Source organism: Tamandua tetradactyla, chromosome 23 (assembly GCF_023851605.1).
Source record: "Tamandua tetradactyla isolate mTamTet1 chromosome 23, mTamTet1.pri, whole genome shotgun sequence".
NCBI lineage: Eukaryota > Metazoa > Chordata > Mammalia > Pilosa > Myrmecophagidae > Tamandua > Tamandua tetradactyla.
Window position 1 is genome coordinate 54,435,310 of NC_135349.1, and position 16,598 is coordinate 54,451,907.

Below are 16,598 nucleotides of genomic sequence, written 5' to 3' on the forward strand. Positions count from 1 at the left end.
TTTTCTGAATTGATGCAAATGTTCTAAGAAATGATCATGATGATGAATGTGCAACTATGTGATGATACTGTGAATTACTGATTATATATGTGTAACGGAATGATCATATGTTTGTGTTTCTTTCTTGTCATATATTTTTTAAAAATTTAAAAATTAACAAAAAATATTTTTTTAAATGGGTGCATTTTATTATCTGTAAGTGGTATCTCAGCAGAGCTGAGTGTTGTTAAAGATTAAATGAAAAAAAAGCAGGCTGCAGAACAGCACGCTCATGTGAAATCTTTTATGGACAGAGTTTAAAGGCCCCAAACAATAGCACTTCTTGTTCTAGGCTTTACACATGTCACAGAGGCCTCGAGGCGCCCGGGGCGGGGCCTGTCCCTTCAGGAGGGTTTGCTCCCTCTGGGGGGAGGAGGGAGGGGAGGAGGGAGGAAGGAAGGCAGGTTGAGCAACTAGCAAGCTTGGTGTGGCATTAATTAAAAAGGTCAACAGCAAATTTGACCACACGTTAACCTTTGTTCACTCCTGGTGGCAGTTCTTTGCTCTCTATATTTTTCTGTCTGGCTTATTCCAGAAGAGAGGCAGAGCCCCCCATCCCCCCACTCCAGGTGGCAGGGTGAGGGAGACGGATGGCGGGGTGGGGAGGGGGGCCACAGGGAGGCAGGGAGGGACCCCGACAAGGCAGGTGGATGAGAACCAACCCCTTTCCTGTCAGGTCCCAGGTCCCAAGACACCCAGCTTCCCCACGTCCCTGGCTTCTTCCATGCACCCGCTCACCTCCTCATGCTCCAGGTCTCCGCGGCCTTGGCGCTCCAGTCTGGGCCCCTCCCGGCCTGCAGACCCAGCGCCCTCCCCCGCTGTGGTGTGGGGCCCAGCTCTCACAGCCCAGGGACTGAGGGACCCGGGTCACAGTCTCCAGGACCAAGCCGTCGTGTGGACAGGTCACTTTTCTGAGCCTCTGTGTCGTGGCTGAGGCGTGAGGGCAGTAGGAGGGCCCTTTCCAGGTATGTTGGTGGGGTTCTGGGCAGGTGAAATGGTCTCCATGGGCCTCAGCCTCCCCATCTGCAGAGTGGGATAATGGTAGCTCCTGTTTAAAGTTGGTAAACAAGATGCCCTGCGAAGAGCTGGTTTTCCGGGTCCTTGTTGGGGGGTTTCCTACCCCCCGGGGCGGCTGGGAGGGGCAGGAGCTGACGCCTTGCTCGGCGCAGGGTCGACCCGCACGAGATGCCCTATTGCCCGGGCGGGTCGCTCCCTGCGCCTGGCAGCGGGGTGGTGGCCACTCCGCCCGGCTGCTCCGGCCACCAGGGGGCGCCCCGCCCCGCCCGCGGCACCGCCCTCTCACCTGTGCTGGCCGCGCACCTGGCGCCGCCTCCGGAAGAGGGGACCGGGGACAGCGGGGACTCGGAGGGAGCCCGGCGGGAGGCGGAGGGTGAGAGCCTGGGGGACGCCGGGGGCAGGGGCCCTTCCAGCCGCGGGCAGGATCCGGGCCGGGCTGAGGCCCCCCCGCAGGGGGGTGGGGGTGCGTGGGGAGCCGGACTCCTGGGCCCGGGCAGCCGAGGGGCGCGGGGCGCAAGGGAGGCTGCGGGTGGGTTTCGGGCGCCTGGGGCTGGGGTCGGGGCGCCGGGGGCCGGGACGCCCGGATCGAGGTGCTCGGCGGGAGCCGGGCGCGAGGAGGGGGGATGGGGGGACGCCCGGGTCCCCAGAGCGGGGTCCGGGCCCGCGGGACCACGTCGGGGAGACGCCCCCGGACCAGGCCTGTGGGGGGGTGGGGCTGGGACCCCCGTGACACCTGGGTGGTACCGGCGCCGGGCGGGGCGCGCGGGCAGGTGTGCGCGTGTGGCGCGCGCAGGGCTTGCGGGGGCTTCAGAAGCGCTGGAGGTTGGGGGCGTCGAGGGACCCGGGCGTGGGAAGCTCCCCAGCCCCTGAGCGGCCCGGCCTGGGCGGCTGTGCGCGAGCCCCGGGCTCCGGTCCCCAGGGGCGGGCCGGGAAGTAAACAGACACCGGAGTCGTGGCCTCGCGCAGCCGGCCCGGCCCGGCCCAACCTGTTCCCTGCCCTGCAGTGGGCCGGGGCGCTGGCCTGGGAAACCCCGGGCCGAGGCCAGCGCCCCACAGGACAGGGCCACGTGTGGCCCACAATGCCTAGGTCCGCCACACTTGGGGTGGGGGGTGGAAGAGCCAGGGAACAACTAGGGGAAGGGGGGAGGGCAGGGGGCCCGGTCCTGGGGTCTTCTGGAAGGGGAGGGGCTGGCACCCCTGGGAGGGGTCCCAAGAGGTAGGGTCCTGGATTCCTGGGAGAACAGGGCCTGGAGTCTTCCTGAGTATGAGTCCCTAAGAGCCTGGCTTCTGGGGGGCTGAGAGCCAGAATGGGTGTTGGAAAGAGGGGGTGCAGAGGCAGCCCCGGGTCCTGGAGCCCTGAGACAAGGTTTCCTGGCAACAAAGCATGTGTGGCAGAGGTGGAAGGCAAGCCAGCTCCTTTCCTTCTTCTCCCTGCCTCACTTTACCCCGAGGACATTAACGGAGCCTGGTGGCCAAGACCCAGATCATTAACCTTTCGTGGCCCGAGGGAGGCCCTGGCGGTGGGACTGGAAGGGCTGGGCGGGCAGGGAGAGGGCTGGTGGGCAGTGGAGCCAGGAGTCCTGCAGCGACCCGTCCCCACAGGCGCTGCTGTCACCATGAGCTCCCCAGATGGGCCGAGCTTCCCGTCGGGGCTGCTCTCGGGGGGCGCCTCCCCCAGCGGGGACGAGGGCTTCTTCCCGTTCGTGCTGGAGCGGCGGGACTCCTTTCTGGGGGGAGGCCCCGGGCCCGAGGAGCCCGACGACCTGGCCCTGCAGCTGCAGCAGAAGGAGAAAGACCTGCTGCTCGCTGCCGAGCTCGGCAAGATGCTTCTGGAGCGCAATGAAGAGCTGCGGCGGCAGCTGGAGACGCTGAGTGCCCAGCACTCTGAGCGCGAGGAGGTGCGTTGGCCACCGGCGGGGGACCTGGACTGGAGGCCAGGGCCACTAGGCAGGGCAGCAGGGGACCTGGAAAGGGGAGGAGAGATGGGCAGGGGGCCAGCAGGTGAGTGGGGATCGGACAGGTGAGCGGGGGAGGGGGGCCAGGTGAGGGAGGACAGCTAGGCAGAGAGGCCCAGTGGTCCAGGCCGCAGCGTTGAGGATAAGTCAAGACCTGGGTCCTCTCCCCCCACCTGCCTGGCTGGGGGAGCCTGGGCCAGAAGCTGGCACTCTCTGGATCCTGGGTGGCCGTGTTGGGGAACCCCTGGTATCAGTTACAGGGCGCTCCCGCCGCCCTGGGTGGTGCTGGGCTCCGCGCTTTGCATCCATCATCTCAGTTAATTATCGCCTACTTGACGGGGAAGGAGCGGCCCCTCCCCTCCCCTCCCCCACCCACCAGCGCAGGCTCAGCCAGCCTCTCACCCCGGGGGGTCACATCCGGCTCACTGTACACACTCTCCGCCACGCCACCCACTGGCACCTCAACATAATTGGCACCCTGGATTCCACACCCATCCCTCTGCAGCCCGGTCTCAGGACCAGCCACCCTGTCTCTGTGACTTCTCTCTCACTGGCCTCCCCCCCTGCGTCTGCAAGCCCTCTCAATCCCTCTTCTAGTCCAGATTCTGGGCCCACCCACCTCCCATCATCTCTGCAGCCTCCCCGCGGATCACAGCCCCCAGCAGCTCCCTTCCAGACACCAGCTCGCTGTCCCTCCTCTTCCATCCACGCCCCTTAGAGCCCATTCTCCGTGGGATCTCACAATTATAAATCCGAGCACATTGCTCCTCACCCAGAATCTCCCAACGGCTCCCCACCACTCAGAATGAAACTGAAACGTCTCTCCGTGGCCTAAAAATCTGGCCTGGGGCATCCCTGACTTCATCTCACCCCTTCCTCTGCTCCAGCCTTTTCAGGCCCTTGAGTAGCTTACGCTTGTTCCCCGGGGCCCCTACACTGCTGTCCCTCAGCTTGTAACCCTCATCCGTCCTGGATGGCTCCTTCTTGTCCTGCAGGGACCAACTCACACATCGCCTCCTCAAGCAGGAGTCGCGCCCCCCAGCCCCTCCTTATCACCTCCCAGAGTTGCCTTACACCCTTCCTGCCCCCCTGGAATTACCTGGTTCAGGCAGGTGTCCACGTATCTCTGACGGGTCTCTTCCCTCTGAACTGTAAGCGACTTGAGGGCAGTGACCTTGGTGGTGATGCTTAGCACCCTTAGCTAGGACCCAAAACGTGGCAGGAGCTCAGGAAATAATGGGTAGGTGGGTGGGTGGCTGTGTGGACGGACAGGTGCATGGCTGATGGCTGGGTGGGTGGGGCCTGGAGGACTGCGGGGCTTGCCCCGACCACCCAGCAGCGGCAGAGCTGAGCACTGGCCAGGACAATCCGCTCCTGAATCTGCCAGCTTCACCCCGGGGCTGTGTTGCCCCCACAGTATGTGGTTAAGACACTGACTGCTGGGATTGGAAGCGCTGCTCCATTCTCTGTGTGTCCGTGGGCAAGGTATTTCACCTCTCGCTAAGGCAAGCCTTAGTTTTGTCATCTGTGAAATGGGTCTGTTAACAGTTCTACCTTTGGAGGATTCACTGGAGTAGTGCGGGTAAAGCACTAGCATAGAACTTGGCAGGAGTACCTGCAAGTCGTTCCCTGGGTCTAGATCTGCCCCGCTTTGGGGGCCTGGAAAGAGTGGGGGCCAAGGGCCAGCCCCCCAACTTACTTGCCTCTCCACGCTGGACCTATGGGTGTGTCACGAGCGTCCCCCCGCTGGTCCGACAGGTTTGGGGAGGGCAGGCAGAGGCATGGGGCCAGGGTGGGGCTGCCGGGGTTAATTAGAGGTAGCTGGGCCAGAGGAGCTGGGAAAGGGGCTGAGCGGAGGCCCGGCAAAGGCTGAGCCTGAGGAGCCCCAGAGCACAGGGGCTGGCTGAGGCCATGGGCCGCGGGGTGAATTCTGCCCGGCTCCGGTGCCAGAAACGGCGCCTGAGATCACGGACTCAGAGGCCTAGGCGGCAGCCAGAGGTGGGTGGGCACCGGGCGCCGCCCCCTTCGCTGGGGTCCTCTGGTCTGGCCCGGAACTTGCAACCGGCTGCTCCCCTCCTCTCCTTCTCTGAATCTCCGAGTTTCGTCCTCTCTGCCTGCCTGCTCCCTGACTCTCTTTCTTGCTCGCCTGCCTGCGCTGGCACCTCTTGGGCTCTCTTTCTGGGTGCCTGCCTCTCCACCCAGTGCCCCCAAGCCTGCCCCCGTCTGTGTCCCTGATCCCCAATCCTGGTCCCCACAGAGGCTGCAGCAGGAGAACCATGAGCTCCGCCGGGGCCTGGCAGCCCGGGGGGCCGAGTGGGAGGCCAGGGCCGTAGAGCTGGAGGGGGACGTGGAGGCCCTGCGGGCGCAGCTTGGGGAGCAGCGCTCGGAGCAGCGGGACAGCGGGCGCGAGAGGGCCCGGGCCCTGGGTGAGCTCAGCGAGCAGAACCTCCGGCTCAGCCAGCAGTTGGCCCAGGTGGGTGGCACGGCCCTGACCCTGGCCCCCCTGGGCGAGGGGGGAGGGGTGGTGGTGGGAGACAGCTGGGTCCCAGTGGGGGTGGGTGCCCTGGCTTTGGTGTTGAGGCTTGGGCCAGCTGCAGGCTCACGCCCCCCCCCCCCCCCAGGCCTCCCTGACAGAGCAGGAGCTTCAGAGGGAACTGGATGCTCTTCGGGGCGAGCACCAAGCTCAGGCCCTGGCGGGGGCCGAGCTACAGACGCGGCTGGAGAGTCTGCAGGGCGAGGTGAGTGCCAGCTGGGGCTGAGCTGGGGCCGTCGGGGGCTGGCCGGACACAAGCCGTCTCAACAGCGCAAGGCCTTTCCCCAGAACCAGATGCTGCAGGGTCGGCGGCAGGACCTGGAGGCCCAGATCCGGGGCCTGCGTGAGGAGGCCGAGAAGAGCCAGGGCAGGCTGCGGGCCGCCCACGAGGAGCTGATGCTTCTGCGGAGGGAGCGGCGGGAGCACAGCCTGGAGGTGACTGGCTGTTTGGGGGTGCACCCGGCTTGGCTCCAGGGAGATGATGCCAGAACTGGGTCACCAGGAGCCCCAGCACCTGACCACAGTGTGCCCTTCAGCCCCAGGGCAAGTGGGAGCCATGGAAGAGTTGGGAGCAGGGGAAGCAGGCCTGTGGATTTGCATGTCCCTCCACCTCCTAGTATGCGTCACAGCAGGGCAGCTGGACTGAAGGGGTGGGGGTGGGAGGGCACGGAGGCTGGACTCAGACCCAGTGATGGGACCTGCTGGACCTGGGGCAGTGGAGACCAGCAAAGGGAGGGAAAAGAAGCTGCACGCCCGAAGGCAGGAGTCTGCCCCTTGGCTTCTTTCTGGCTTCCTTACTGAACACCCGAATCTCAGTTTCCCCATCTGTGCCACGGGATGGTCAGGGCACCTCGCTCTCAGGCCGTGGTGAGGTTTTGGGGAGCTCAGCACAGCTCCTGGCTCAGAAGAAAGGATGCATAAGTGCTGGATGAAAGCAGGGAGCAGGTGGACCCGGCGGGGGGCGGCCCGCGGGGCCCTGCGAGGTGATCTGGCCGCCGGGGATGGGGACGTGGGTGGGAGACCTTAGAGCAGGGCGTCCCGGCCGCGCCCCGCTTTATAGGTGAGGAAATGGGCATCTGCTGAGGGCGAGTAAGCGACCCAAGGCCGCCGGCGCTTCGGGAGCGGGAGGGGCCGCGCGGCTGTCCGGCTTCCTAGGCGCTCGGCGCCCCCTGTGGGCCGGCTGCGGGATTGCGGGCGCGGCGCGCGCCTGGCTGACGGCCCGTGCGGCTGTCTGTCTGTCTGCCTGCCTGCCTGCCCGTCCGCAGCTGGAACGCGCGCGCTCCGAAGCCGGGGAGGCCTTGGGCGCGCTGCGGAGGCTGCAGCGGCGCGTCTCGGAGTTGGAAGAGGAGTCGCGCCTCCAGGACGCCGACGTGTCGGGCGCCTCGCTGCAGTCAGAGCTGGCCCACAGCCTCGAGGGAGACCAGGAGCAGGACGAGGACCGACGCGGAGGTGCCCAGGTGAGCTGGTTCCCCGCCAGCCCCCAACTCGCGCGGTCCTGGGAGAGGAGCAAGCTCCGCTCCTCCTCCTTGACCCCCGAGTCTCAACCCCCCCCACACACACCGATTCTTTCGGCCTACAGCCGACCCCGTCACGGAAGACCCAAGAGACTCCCGGCATCCAACTTTCGCCCCAGGAGGAGAGCTTGGAGCCCCCCAAGAAGCGATCATCCCTGAGCCCGGCGGAGATGCTGGAAGAGAAGGAGGCAGAAGTGGCCAGGCTGCAGGATGAGGTGGGGGTGGGGAGCGGCCCGTGCTGGGTGAGAGCCCCTCCCATCCCCACCTCCCCGGCTTTGACCTCGGAGTCCCTTCTGCCCGCCTCGCTCTCCATCGCGACTAACTTAGTTATGCTTCAAGAGCGTCCTCCAGGAGGACTTCCGGGACCGCACCCTCCTAGTCCCCCTCCCCATGCCCCGATGCTTCTCCTAGCACCTCTCCTGCGGGCTTCTGTCACCCCAACTAGCCCTGTCCCATCCTGGGGGTTCAGAGAACTCATCTCCGAGTCTCCAGCACAGGGCCAGGAACACCGCCTGGGGTGTTTGCCAGTGCAGGCGGGGTGCGGGCAGGGTCAGGGCGCCGAGGACGGGAGCCCACTGCCCTCTCCGTTCCCCACTCCCCGCAGAGCGTGCTGCAGAGGACAGAGTTGCGGTTCCTGCGGGAGGAGTTGCGGAAGCAGAAGGAGCTGCTGGCGCAGGACCCAGACGCAGCCCTGGGCGGCGCCCTAGCGGACCGGGACGAGGCTGTGAACAAGTGAGCCTCGGCTGCCTCCCTGCACCGCGCTCCCCGGGGCATAGCGCCCCACTCCGGCCGTCCTGGGCCCGATGCCCACCCGGGATTATGTGTTACGCTTGGGTCTCTCCTACCTCCCTGGCCTCGGTGTCAGCGCCCTCCTCCCTGCCGGCCGGGGCTCAGAAGCCTCTCGCCGCCCCAGCTTCGAACTCGCTCTCCGCCCTCCCGCCCGCAGGGCCCTGGAGCTGTCGCTGGAGCTGAGCCGCGTCTCGCTGGAGCGGGACTCCCTGTCCCGGGAGCTGCTGCGCGCCATCAGCCAGAAGGTGGCGCTGACGCAGGAGCTGGAGGCCTGGCAGGTGAGGGGCGGGCCCGGCGGTCGGGAGGGGGCGGAGTCTTGTGGGGCGGGGCCTGCCCTGACCCGCCCCCGGCCCCGCCCCGCAGGACGACATGCAGGTGGTGATCGGACAGCAGCTGCGCTCGCAGCGGCAGAAGGAGCTGAGCGCCCCCGGGGCCTCCCCGCGCCGCGCCAGCCCCCGCTTCTCGCTGCGCCTGGGCCCCGGGCCTGCCGGCGGCTTCCTCAGCAACCTCTTCCGAAGCCGAAGGACCTGAGGGCCGGGCGGGGCTGTTTCCTCTTCTGGCCGACGGAGCCCCAGAGCCAGATCACCTTTGGAGGGCGGCTGTGCCCTCCGCGCCTTGGGGGGCCGGGCAGGGGCCACTGGGGAGCAGGGGCCGGCTGTGGGGTCAGGGCCCGCGGTGGGTGGCGGGGCAGGTGGGGCAGCGCTGTCTGCAGGGCGAATCTACACGCTTATCTTTTCTAAGTACCAGGCCCCAGGCCCTGGCACGCTGCAGGGTGGGAAGGGAGTGGGGTATTTATGTCTCCAAATCCAAGAGAGTAATATAGAAGTCGCTCACCAACCTGGCCTCCATCCTTGGGAAGAATGCACACGGAAGAAAACCCTGAATGTTTATTTGTAAAAAATAAAAACAAAAACGCTGCAAAGTCCTGGGACGGGGGTGTGGCAGGGTCAGAAGGCCAGGGAGAAGGCTCGGTACCCCAGGTTGGTGAACACGTCCACCCGGCAACTGCTGCCTGCGGCCGTCAGGACCTGCAGACAGGAGGGGCGTGACCGGCCTGGCCGCAGGCCCCCTGCCTCCCAGGGTCCCCACAGGCCAAGGTCTGCTCCCACCTTGCACTCAGGGGCCGCCGGCTGCTGGTTGAGGCTGAGGCTAAGCAGCCCAGGAGAGGAGCCGGGGACCTGGGCCTTGAGCTCCCCGCTCAGCTGCCAATGGTTGACATAGGGACCCTGGCCGGCCGACAGGATCTGTGCAGGGCAGGGAGGGGGCCTGGGGCTCAGGGCAGGAGAGGGGCACCGGCAGGGGCGGCAGAAGTAAGACAGGGTCTCACCAGGTCCTGGTAGAAGGTGACGTGCTTCTGCGGCGCCCGCATGGGGAAGATGGTGGTGGGCGTGGAGGATCGGAGGTGCCAGAGGGTGAGGGCCGGGCCCCCTCCACAGACCTGGGCGCACAGGCGGGGTCCGCGGCCCCTGTGAGCCCCCGCCCCTCAGCAGGCGGGGCCCACAGCCGTCCCCTCACCCCCTGCCCGATGCTGCACTGGGCCCCACTCACCATCCAGTCGGAGTCGGTGGCCAGGCACCCAATCCAGCGCCCGTTGTGGGGTCTGGCGCACTCCTGGGAAGGAAGGGGGCGAGGGGTGAAGACCTAGGGGGTGCCTGGGGACAGGGAGGGTGGGGGGGCGCGGGACACGTGCCCTCACCTCATGCTTGTACACCTCGATGGTCTGCACTTCCTTGGGCATGCGGAGGTCTATGCAGAGAGAACAGTGACAGGCGCCGTCCTCACCCCAGCGCGCCCCCATCTCTCCCTCCACCCAGCCACCTCCTTACCCCAAAGCCGCACAGCCCCATCCTCGCCACCCGACAGCACCTCGGGGCTCCTCTCCCGTAGCGCCAGGCAGTGGATGTAGTCTGTGTGGCCCCGGAGGGCCCGCTGCCCGGAGACGACCACGTCAGGGCAGGCCCGGGAAGAGGCCCCCCCCCCCCCCCCCCCCCCCCGAGCCCAGCTTACCGTAAAAGTCCCGGTTTCAAGGTCCATAGTGTGCAGCTGGCAGTCTCCCCCAGCCAAGATGAGGGAATTCTCCTGCAGAGGAAGGCAGGGCGGGGCCGGAAGCCAATCACAAGTCAGGGCAGAGATAGGGCAAAGGATCAAAGCTGGGGCCAAGAACAGGGCAGGGCGAAGGGTCAGAGCGGGCTGAAGGGCCTCAGACCTTGGGGACAAGCAGCAACGCATTGATCTCGGGCACCTCCAGGCTGGTCCTGGGAGAGGAAAAGTGGTCACCTTTGACAGGCGGTACCTTTGTGCCCGCACTCACCCCCGCCCCATTGACCTGGCTCACCTGTAGGGGGGCTGACGATGCCACAGCTCCTTGCAGCCCTTTATGGCGGGAAAACACCAGGTGACCTAAGAGGCCCTCTCTGGGGTTGGTCACCCCAGCCCTTCCCCAGCCTCATGCTCACCTTTTTGAGGATCTCGGCCCAAAACCAGGCCTTTACCTCCCCATCCCCAGCACTGAGCAGATGTCGATCAGTGGAGACCATGCTGTAGATGGGCCCATCATGGGCTAGAGGGAGATGCAAAACCTCAGTGACCCTATCCTGCTACCCCCTCCACCCTGGGGTCCCCAAAGCCAGAGCCGGCAGCTGCACCCACCTTGGAAGGTCACCACTGGCTTCTTACTTTCCTCTTTAGCTTCTGAGCTCAAAGCAGCCGACAAGCTGAAGGGAAGAGGGGAGGGAACCCAGAGAGCCAGAGGTGTGGGGAACCAGTCCCAGTAAGGCCACATGCCAGGGTGAACAGGTGCTGGGGTACAGGGGTCGTGGGTACCTGAAGATGGCGATCTGCCCGTAATTATTGCCAGCCGCCAGGAACTTCCCGCAGGGCGAGACGCTTTGGGAGAAGATGGTCATGTGGAGTCGCTGCAGGGCCTGAAACACTTCCACCTGTGGGCAGAAGCTGGCTGAGGCCCTCTGGGACCTCCACTAGCCCAGCAGCCCCCTGCCCACGCTTCTCGGCCCTCCAGGGACCCAACCCTCCAAGAGGGCACCTGCCCAGAGGGCCCGGAGGCCAGCTCCAAGAGGTGAGTTAGGAAGGGTCAGGTGTGCAGCCCAGTGGGACCCTGAGCACGCCCCAGCCTGTCTCTCCTCTGGATTTCCACAAAAGTGTCGAATGGGACTCATGGGAGGTTTTGTCACGATAAGAGGAGCTGACGTATATAAGACACTGCCACACAGAAAGTGCTTAAAAGGGGCTGTTACCACCACAGGAAAACACACTGACTTTTTTTTTCTTTGGTTAGAAATAATTTTTTTATATAGTTGAGTGATAATTTAGTTACACATATACATATGCTTATCACAATGACGAAAAACTGGTTTAGAGAGAAGGGTTTTTTGTTTGATCTTTGTTTAAAGGGGTCACTAAAGAGAATAAGCTTGCTTAGGAATTCCTTTTTAATAGTTTTCTAAAATAAAAGCATTCTTTGATCACAATGGAAAGTAAATTCAACATCTATTCACTAATGCAATAAAAAAATACAGTGTTGATGTTTTCACACCACAGTGAAAGGCAGCTCTCAATTCTTTTTTTTTTTTTTTGCATGGGCAGGCACCGGGAATCGAACCCGGGTCTCCAGCATGGCAGGCGAGAACTCTGCCACTGAGCGACCGTTGCCTGCCCACCTCTCAAATGTAAATTACTACAAAAAGACTAGGGAGTTCTGTAGAAGATTAAAGGCACTTGGGGATATCTCAACATCTAGAAGACCAGACAACAAACTGCAAAATATCAGGTAAATGATATTAGTGAGAGCAAACTGGGTACTAGGTATCATGCAAAGACTTTACGTATATTAAGCCATAGCATTATATTTTATCTACACTAAGCAATAAATGACCCCCATACAGCCATTATTAACTAATGGATTGCGGCAGTTATTTTCTGGTTCCAGGGAAATAACCCGAGATGCAGCAGTATAATAACACACCGACTTCTAACTCGCCCCCCAAACATGACTGCCATGCTAGGTGCGCCCCCTCTACACGCCCTTCCGCAGCACTAACAGGTTCCTCTTCGCCCCGAACCCCCGGGTGCGAATTCCAGTCCAACAAACAGCCCCGTCCAGGACGCGATTCCTCGCCCGCCCCGTCCGAATCAGGCCTGGACTACAAACCCCAGGAGGCCCCGCGCCCGCCTCACCTGACCGAGCGGCACCGCGTGCGGCGCGGCCCGCTCCATCTCGAAGACTACAAGTCCCAGAGCACCTCGAGCACTACGCGGCCTCCCGAGACCGGACGTGCCCGTGAGCGGCTGCTCTCCGCGCGCCCCACCGCCCCAACCTCTGCCCGCTCAGCGCGAAGGCGGCCGCCGTGCACCGCCCCAAGCCCCGGGAGCCGAGGTGAGCGCCGGAAAGCTTCGCGGCACCGCGTGGCACCCACCGCAGTCCCGCCACGCCGGACCCCCTCCCCCACCGGCCGAGCAGGCCCGCCAGCCAGCCGCGCACCGCCGGACACCCGCGCCTGCGCGGAACCTCGCCGCCTCGCGCGCCCAAAGCCACGCCTCTCGCGTTGGCCACGCCCTCGGAGGGTCGGCCCCCCCCCCCCGGCACGCGAAACCCCCGAGCCCCGATGATTCTGCAGCAGCCACTGGAGCGAGGCCCCCCTGGTCGGGCCCGGCGCGACCTGCGGGCCGCCTCGGGGGAGACTCGGAGCCTGGATGCCAGGTGTGTGTGGGGGGGCCCGGGGCGGGCCTGGCCTGGGAGCACCGGGGCTTTGGCTGGGGGCTCAGGGCTGGGCTGCTGAAGGACTCGCGGCGGGGGGAGCTCGCGGGGCTTGGGCATGAGCTGAGGCGAGGAAGGAGTTGGGGGACCCAGGGCCGAGACCTCCCTGCTGGATGGCCCGGGAGAGGGAAGTGACTTGGGTGTCAGCTCTGGCGAGAGATGGGGCTCGGGGTTCCTGGCTGACGCTGCAGACTCAGGTGGGCCGCTCCTCGAGATGGGGCCGGGAGGATGGGGTGCACCAGGCTCTCTTCTCTTCTCAGCTCCCCTCTCCGATCTATGCCCATGAGCACCAAGCGGCGCCTGGAGGAGGAGCCGTGAGTCCTGGGTCAGGGAGGCACTCCCAGCAAGGTCTCTGCCTCCTCAGGCCATCAGGCCGCCTCTCCTCCCTGTACCCCAGCCCACGTGCTCCCCGTTCTTTCCCCCAGGGAGCCCCTGCGCAAGCAGTTCCTGTCCGAGGAGAACATGGCCACCCACTTCTCTCGACTCAGCCTGCACAATGACCACCCCTACTGCAGCCCCCCCATGACATTTCCCCCAGCCCTGACCCCACTCAGGTAGGCAATCCCAAAGGCTGGCCCTCGTGCGGGATCAAACCCCGTCCTCAGAGTCAACCTCCAGGCCTTGCCTCATTCTGCTATTTTTAGCTCCTAGCTGATCACTGTGTCTGTTTCTGCTCCTTGGAAGGTGCCACAGGCCCCTGGGGACCAGGGCTTGGTGGGAGGGGGCTCTTCTAGGTCAGCCTCTGCCCCATGCCCTGACACTGTAACTTCCTCTTTCAGGAGCCCTTGCTCTGAGCTGCTTCTCTGGCGCTATCCTGGGAACCTGATTCCTGAAGCTCTGCGGCTGCTGAGGTTGGGGGGCACCCCCAGCCCCCACTATCCTGCTACCCCTTCTGGAGACGGAATGGAGTTCTGAGTGCTCCCCCTGAAAGGACCAACAGCCTTGCTTGCCCCCCTCCAGGCCAGGCCAAGCCTCTGGGCACCAGGATTGTCCCCCCAACACAGTCCCTGAGCCCTGTGGAGCCCCGTGGAGCCCTGGGCTGGGAGGGGCAGGAGAACCGGGAAGGAGGCATTTCCGGCCCAGGAGAACTGAATAAAGACTACCGAGGAAACGAGGAAACGAAGGCTTCATTCTGGCAGCCCAGAACTTTGGGGAGGGGTGGGGGTGGCTGGCACGCGGGATGCTGGGGTTTCTCTCAAGATCATCCCTGGAAAACGGGCCCGCCGGCCAGCCCCTGGCAGGCAGGGCTCAGGCATTGAGAATGCCTGAGTCAGAGCCCCGCCCCCGCCCCCGCGCCGGCTGACTCACCCCCACCGCCTCCCTCTGGTGCCGGAGCCAGCCCGAGGATCATGCCACTCTCCACTCTCCGACCCATTTAAAGTTAAAGATTCTTTTATTAATAAATTCTATCGTCCCCCGCACACACGCTCCCCCCCCCGAATAAATATCTCCCCTCCCTTGGGGGCTGGTGGGGGCAGTGTCCTAGAGCCAGCCCCCCTAGAGGGCCAGCCCCTAGTGTCAAGAACAGAGGTCCCTAAGCCCGCGGCTGAGACCCCGTGGTGGAGCTTCATACGTCCGCGTAGGGTGGGCCTAGTGTTGTATGTGCCCCTCAAGCCAGCCAGGCCCCCCCAGGGTACGGGATGGGGGCGCTCCCTCCCCGTGTGCAAATGCTGCAGGTCCTTAGTGTCGGCTGTCCTGGGTAAGCCAGGATGGAGCTTTTCTGTCCTGGAGCCAAAGACAAGGCCATCAGACACCTCAAAAGGCCTCAGTGACCCCCGGCCTCAGGCCTTGGAGAGGTGGCACCTCCCCCAACCTGTCGGCCGCCCCTTCCCCCATTGGGGGGGTAGGGTGGGGGCTGGCTCCAGAATGAATGAGTGAAATGAATGATGGCCGCGCGCGGCCCGGGCTGGCAGGGGTGTCACTCTCATTGGATCAACGCCACGCCGGGGCAGCCCTCCCCGCCGGTCTCCTCGATGGGGGCTGCAAGAAAAGAGGGGCTGTGGTGAGACGGGGTAAGACCGCGGGGCGCAGGGGCTCGGGCGGGGAGGGACAGGGCACACTCACTGGTGAATTTCTCTCTCCTGCGGCACCGTCTCCAGACCAGGAAGCCGGAAAGCAGCCCCAGCACGAGCACCAGGCTCAGGGCGCCCCCCAGGATGGGCCACAGCAGCCGGAAGGGGGCCGGAGGGGCCGCCGCGCCTGGGGGCGGGGCCTGGTCAGACCGCGCCCCCCTCCCCCCGTGTCACCTCGCGCCCCAGCCCTCCCCTCGACCTGCACCTCACACTTTTCACCGATCGCCGCCCCTCCTTGCTCAGAGCCCCTTCCCCACTCCCACCTCTCCCCGGTCAGTTCGGCCTCCAATTCCGAAGGCCTCCGCCCCGTCCTCCCCGGCACCCCTCCCCCACTCCGGGGACCCCCCCGTCACCGGCCCCGCCCCCCACTCACAGCCCAGGCAGAAGTCGCTGTGCGGCCGCGCGGGACACGACGCGCAGTCCATGCACTTGTCGAGGTCCGCGCTCCAGGAGCTGCCGCGCGAGCAGGGGGCGGCGCCTGGGGAGGGGGCGCGGGTCAGAGGCTGGAGGCGGGCCGCGGCTATTCTGGGGGCTGAGGTCAGGGTCCGCCGGCTCGAATAACGTGAGTCACCGGCGTTCTCCCCCCGTCGCATTCCTCACAGGTGACCGCACGGCCCGACCGGGACACGGCGGCAGTGGGAAGGGGGAGCCGCGGCGCGGGCCGCTGGGGGGGGTCAGGTCCCCCACAACCCCCACCCCCGGCGGCGGGTGAGTCACTCCCGGGCGCTGGGCCCGACCCCAGCCCCTCCCCCCGCATAGCTAGGCCCTGAAGTCACCGGACGGAAGGGGGCACCCCCACATGGCATAGGGGCGCACAGACCCCCATGGCTCTCGACCGCCCCCCTCTTTCGTCACTGGGACCGGGCCGACCCCCTAGGGACCGCCAGGCCGGGGGCGTGCTCCCTTTCCGCAGGAGACATCCCGCCCCCAAACTTTCCTCTTCGAGTCCCGACTTTCAGAACCGAACCCTCCCCCCCGCTCTCCCAGGCGGGGAAACTGAGGCCGGTACTGCTGATGGAGTTCGGGACGGGGATGGAACCTCCCCCAGCCAGGGCGCGCGGTGCTTAGTGATCACCTGGTCCCGGATCCCCTCCACGTCCGCCTGGTCCCCGGGTTCTGCCCGGTCCTGCCTGGCCCCGGATCCCGGCTTCCGGATCCCGGGCCCCACTCCCGCCAGCCCGGCCCCGCGCCCGGCATACCTGGCGCCTGCTCCCCGGCCGCCGCACCCAGCAGCGCGAGCCCGAGTCCCAGCACGAGGAGCCGCAGCAGCCGGTGCAGCGAGTACCTAGCCATGGTGCGCGTCCCGCGGCCGCCGCCGTCTGCTCCCGCCGCCCGCCGGCGGGGCCTCGCAGCCGCCGCCGCCCCGCCCCGCCCCCGCCTTCCGGGGCGGAGTCTCCGGCCAGCGCCCCGCCCGCGCCCGCCGGGCTCCAGGCGCCCCGCCCCACGCGCCGCGCTTAGACAGTCGATCAGCAAACACCGCCTGCGCGCGCTGGCCCTCCCGACCCCACCGCACCGAGGCCGGCCCTGTCCCCTCGGTGCTCGATCTGCGGGGCAGTGGGGGAGTCGAACGCGAAACAGCACGTTGCACAGATAACCGCAACCTTCTTAAAGGTCCTGGGGGTACAAAAGTAGAACAGCAAAAAGACTAACTATTGAGGGGTCACCGTGTTCCGTTTCATCAGTACCTTAGAGCGTAGTGACTACTGAAGTGCAGTCTCCGTCTCGCAGGGTAGGAAACTGAGGCTCGGGAAGGTGCGGTGAATTCCCCGGGGCACCACGCCAGGCAGCCGCGGATCCGGGATTCCGTCTGGCTCCACGCTCCACACGCGGACACGCTCCACGCGCGGACACGCTGCGGGTCCAGCCAGCGGGAGTCCGACCCCCCGGGAGGGCGCGGGCGCAGCG

The 16,598-nt window shown here is 65.2% G+C and overlaps 4 protein-coding genes across 7 annotated transcripts; 2 read left to right on the forward strand and 2 right to left on the reverse strand.

The window, feature by feature from the left end:
- Positions 1-1,358: 1,358 nt before the first annotated feature.
- Positions 1,359-8,684, forward strand: BICDL2 (BICD family like cargo adaptor 2). 2 transcript variants are annotated; one of them, XM_077142040.1, is made up of 10 exons: positions 1,359-1,429; positions 2,659-2,954; positions 5,269-5,484; positions 5,633-5,749; positions 5,833-5,979; positions 6,810-7,001; positions 7,124-7,273; positions 7,663-7,790; positions 8,005-8,125; positions 8,211-8,684. In XM_077142040.1, exons 2-10 carry the CDS (start codon positions 2,673-2,675, stop codon positions 8,376-8,378), a joined length of 1,521 nt encoding a protein of 506 aa, XP_076998155.1. In that variant the 5' UTR covers positions 1,359-1,429; positions 2,659-2,672; the 3' UTR covers positions 8,379-8,684. The 2 variants fall into 2 exon arrangements, with proteins under 2 accessions (XP_076998155.1, XP_076998156.1); XM_077142041.1 differs by lacking the exons at positions 1,359-1,429; positions 2,659-2,954 and adding an exon at positions 3,004-5,009.
- A 35-nt stretch (positions 8,685-8,719) lies between these two features.
- Positions 8,720-12,351, reverse strand: THOC6 (THO complex subunit 6). 2 transcript variants are annotated; one of them, XM_077142042.1, is made up of 13 exons: positions 12,042-12,351; positions 10,671-10,786; positions 10,497-10,561; positions 10,304-10,407; positions 10,183-10,220; positions 10,054-10,102; positions 9,855-9,926; positions 9,674-9,776; positions 9,544-9,593; positions 9,396-9,458; positions 9,175-9,285; positions 8,957-9,091; positions 8,720-8,875 (listed from the first exon to the last, which is right to left on the reverse strand). In XM_077142042.1, exons 1-13 carry the CDS (start codon positions 12,078-12,080, stop codon positions 8,795-8,797), a joined length of 1,026 nt encoding a protein of 341 aa, XP_076998157.1. In that variant the 5' UTR covers positions 12,081-12,351; the 3' UTR covers positions 8,720-8,794. The 2 variants fall into 2 exon arrangements, with proteins under 2 accessions (XP_076998157.1, XP_076998158.1); XM_077142043.1 differs by lacking the exon at positions 8,957-9,091.
- A 25-nt stretch (positions 12,352-12,376) lies between these two features.
- Positions 12,377-13,740, forward strand: HCFC1R1 (host cell factor C1 regulator 1). 2 transcript variants are annotated; one of them, XM_077142044.1, is made up of 4 exons: positions 12,377-12,564; positions 12,882-12,935; positions 13,047-13,175; positions 13,401-13,740. In XM_077142044.1, exons 1-4 carry the CDS (start codon positions 12,470-12,472, stop codon positions 13,534-13,536), a joined length of 414 nt encoding a protein of 137 aa, XP_076998159.1. In that variant the 5' UTR covers positions 12,377-12,469; the 3' UTR covers positions 13,537-13,740. The 2 variants fall into 2 exon arrangements, with proteins under 2 accessions (XP_076998159.1, XP_076998160.1); XM_077142045.1 differs by lacking the exon at positions 12,882-12,935 and having other exon boundaries at positions 12,388-12,564.
- TNFRSF12A (TNF receptor superfamily member 12A) lies at positions 12,640-16,027 on the reverse strand. Its single transcript, XM_077142046.1, has 4 exons — positions 15,893-16,027; positions 15,067-15,171; positions 14,686-14,820; positions 12,640-14,601 (listed from the first exon to the last, which is right to left on the reverse strand). Exons 1-4 carry the CDS (start codon positions 15,984-15,986, stop codon positions 14,546-14,548), a joined length of 390 nt encoding a protein of 129 aa, XP_076998161.1. The 5' UTR covers positions 15,987-16,027; the 3' UTR covers positions 12,640-14,545.
- Positions 16,028-16,598: the final 571 nt, after the last annotated feature.

Bases quoted from the DNA above. Each gene is read 5' to 3' on its own strand.
- BICDL2 (XM_077142040.1), top strand. From the start codon at position 2,673: ATGAGCTCCCCAGATGGGCCGAGCTTCCCGTCGGGGCTGCTCTCGGGG. The intron at 2,955-5,268 runs GTGCGTTGGCCA...TGGTCCCCACAG, and splicing joins AGCACTCTGAGCGCGAGGAG to AGGCTGCAGCAGGAGAACCA. The intron at 5,750-5,832 runs GTGAGTGCCAGC...GCCTTTCCCCAG, and splicing joins TGGAGAGTCTGCAGGGCGAG to AACCAGATGCTGCAGGGTCG.
- THOC6 (XM_077142042.1), bottom strand. From the start codon at position 12,080: ATGGAGCGGGCCGCGCCGCACGCGGTGCCGCTCGGTCAG. The intron at 10,562-10,670 runs GTACCCACGACC...TCTTCCCTTCAG, and splicing joins GGGCAGATCGCCATCTTCAG to CTTGTCGGCTGCTTTGAGCT. The intron at 9,777-9,854 runs GTAAGCTGGGCT...GTCTCCGGGCAG, and splicing joins TTGAAACCGGGACTTTTACG to CGGGCCCTCCGGGGCCACAC.
- HCFC1R1 (XM_077142044.1), top strand. From the start codon at position 12,470: ATGATTCTGCAGCAGCCACTGGAGCGAGGCCCCCCTGGTCGGGCCCGG. The intron at 12,565-12,881 runs GTGTGTGTGGGG...TTCTCTTCTCAG, and splicing joins ACTCGGAGCCTGGATGCCAG to CTCCCCTCTCCGATCTATGC. The intron at 12,936-13,046 runs GTGAGTCCTGGG...TCTTTCCCCCAG, and splicing joins CGGCGCCTGGAGGAGGAGCC to GGAGCCCCTGCGCAAGCAGT.
- TNFRSF12A (XM_077142046.1), bottom strand. From the start codon at position 15,986: ATGGCTAGGTACTCGCTGCACCGGCTGCTGCGGCTCCTCGTGCTGGGA. The intron at 15,172-15,892 runs GTATGCCGGGCG...CCCCCTCCCCAG, and splicing joins GGCCGGGGAGCAGGCGCCAG to GCGCCGCCCCCTGCTCGCGC. The intron at 14,602-14,685 runs GTGAGTGTGCCC...CTTTTCTTGCAG, and splicing joins CAGGAGAGAGAAATTCACCA to CCCCCATCGAGGAGACCGGC.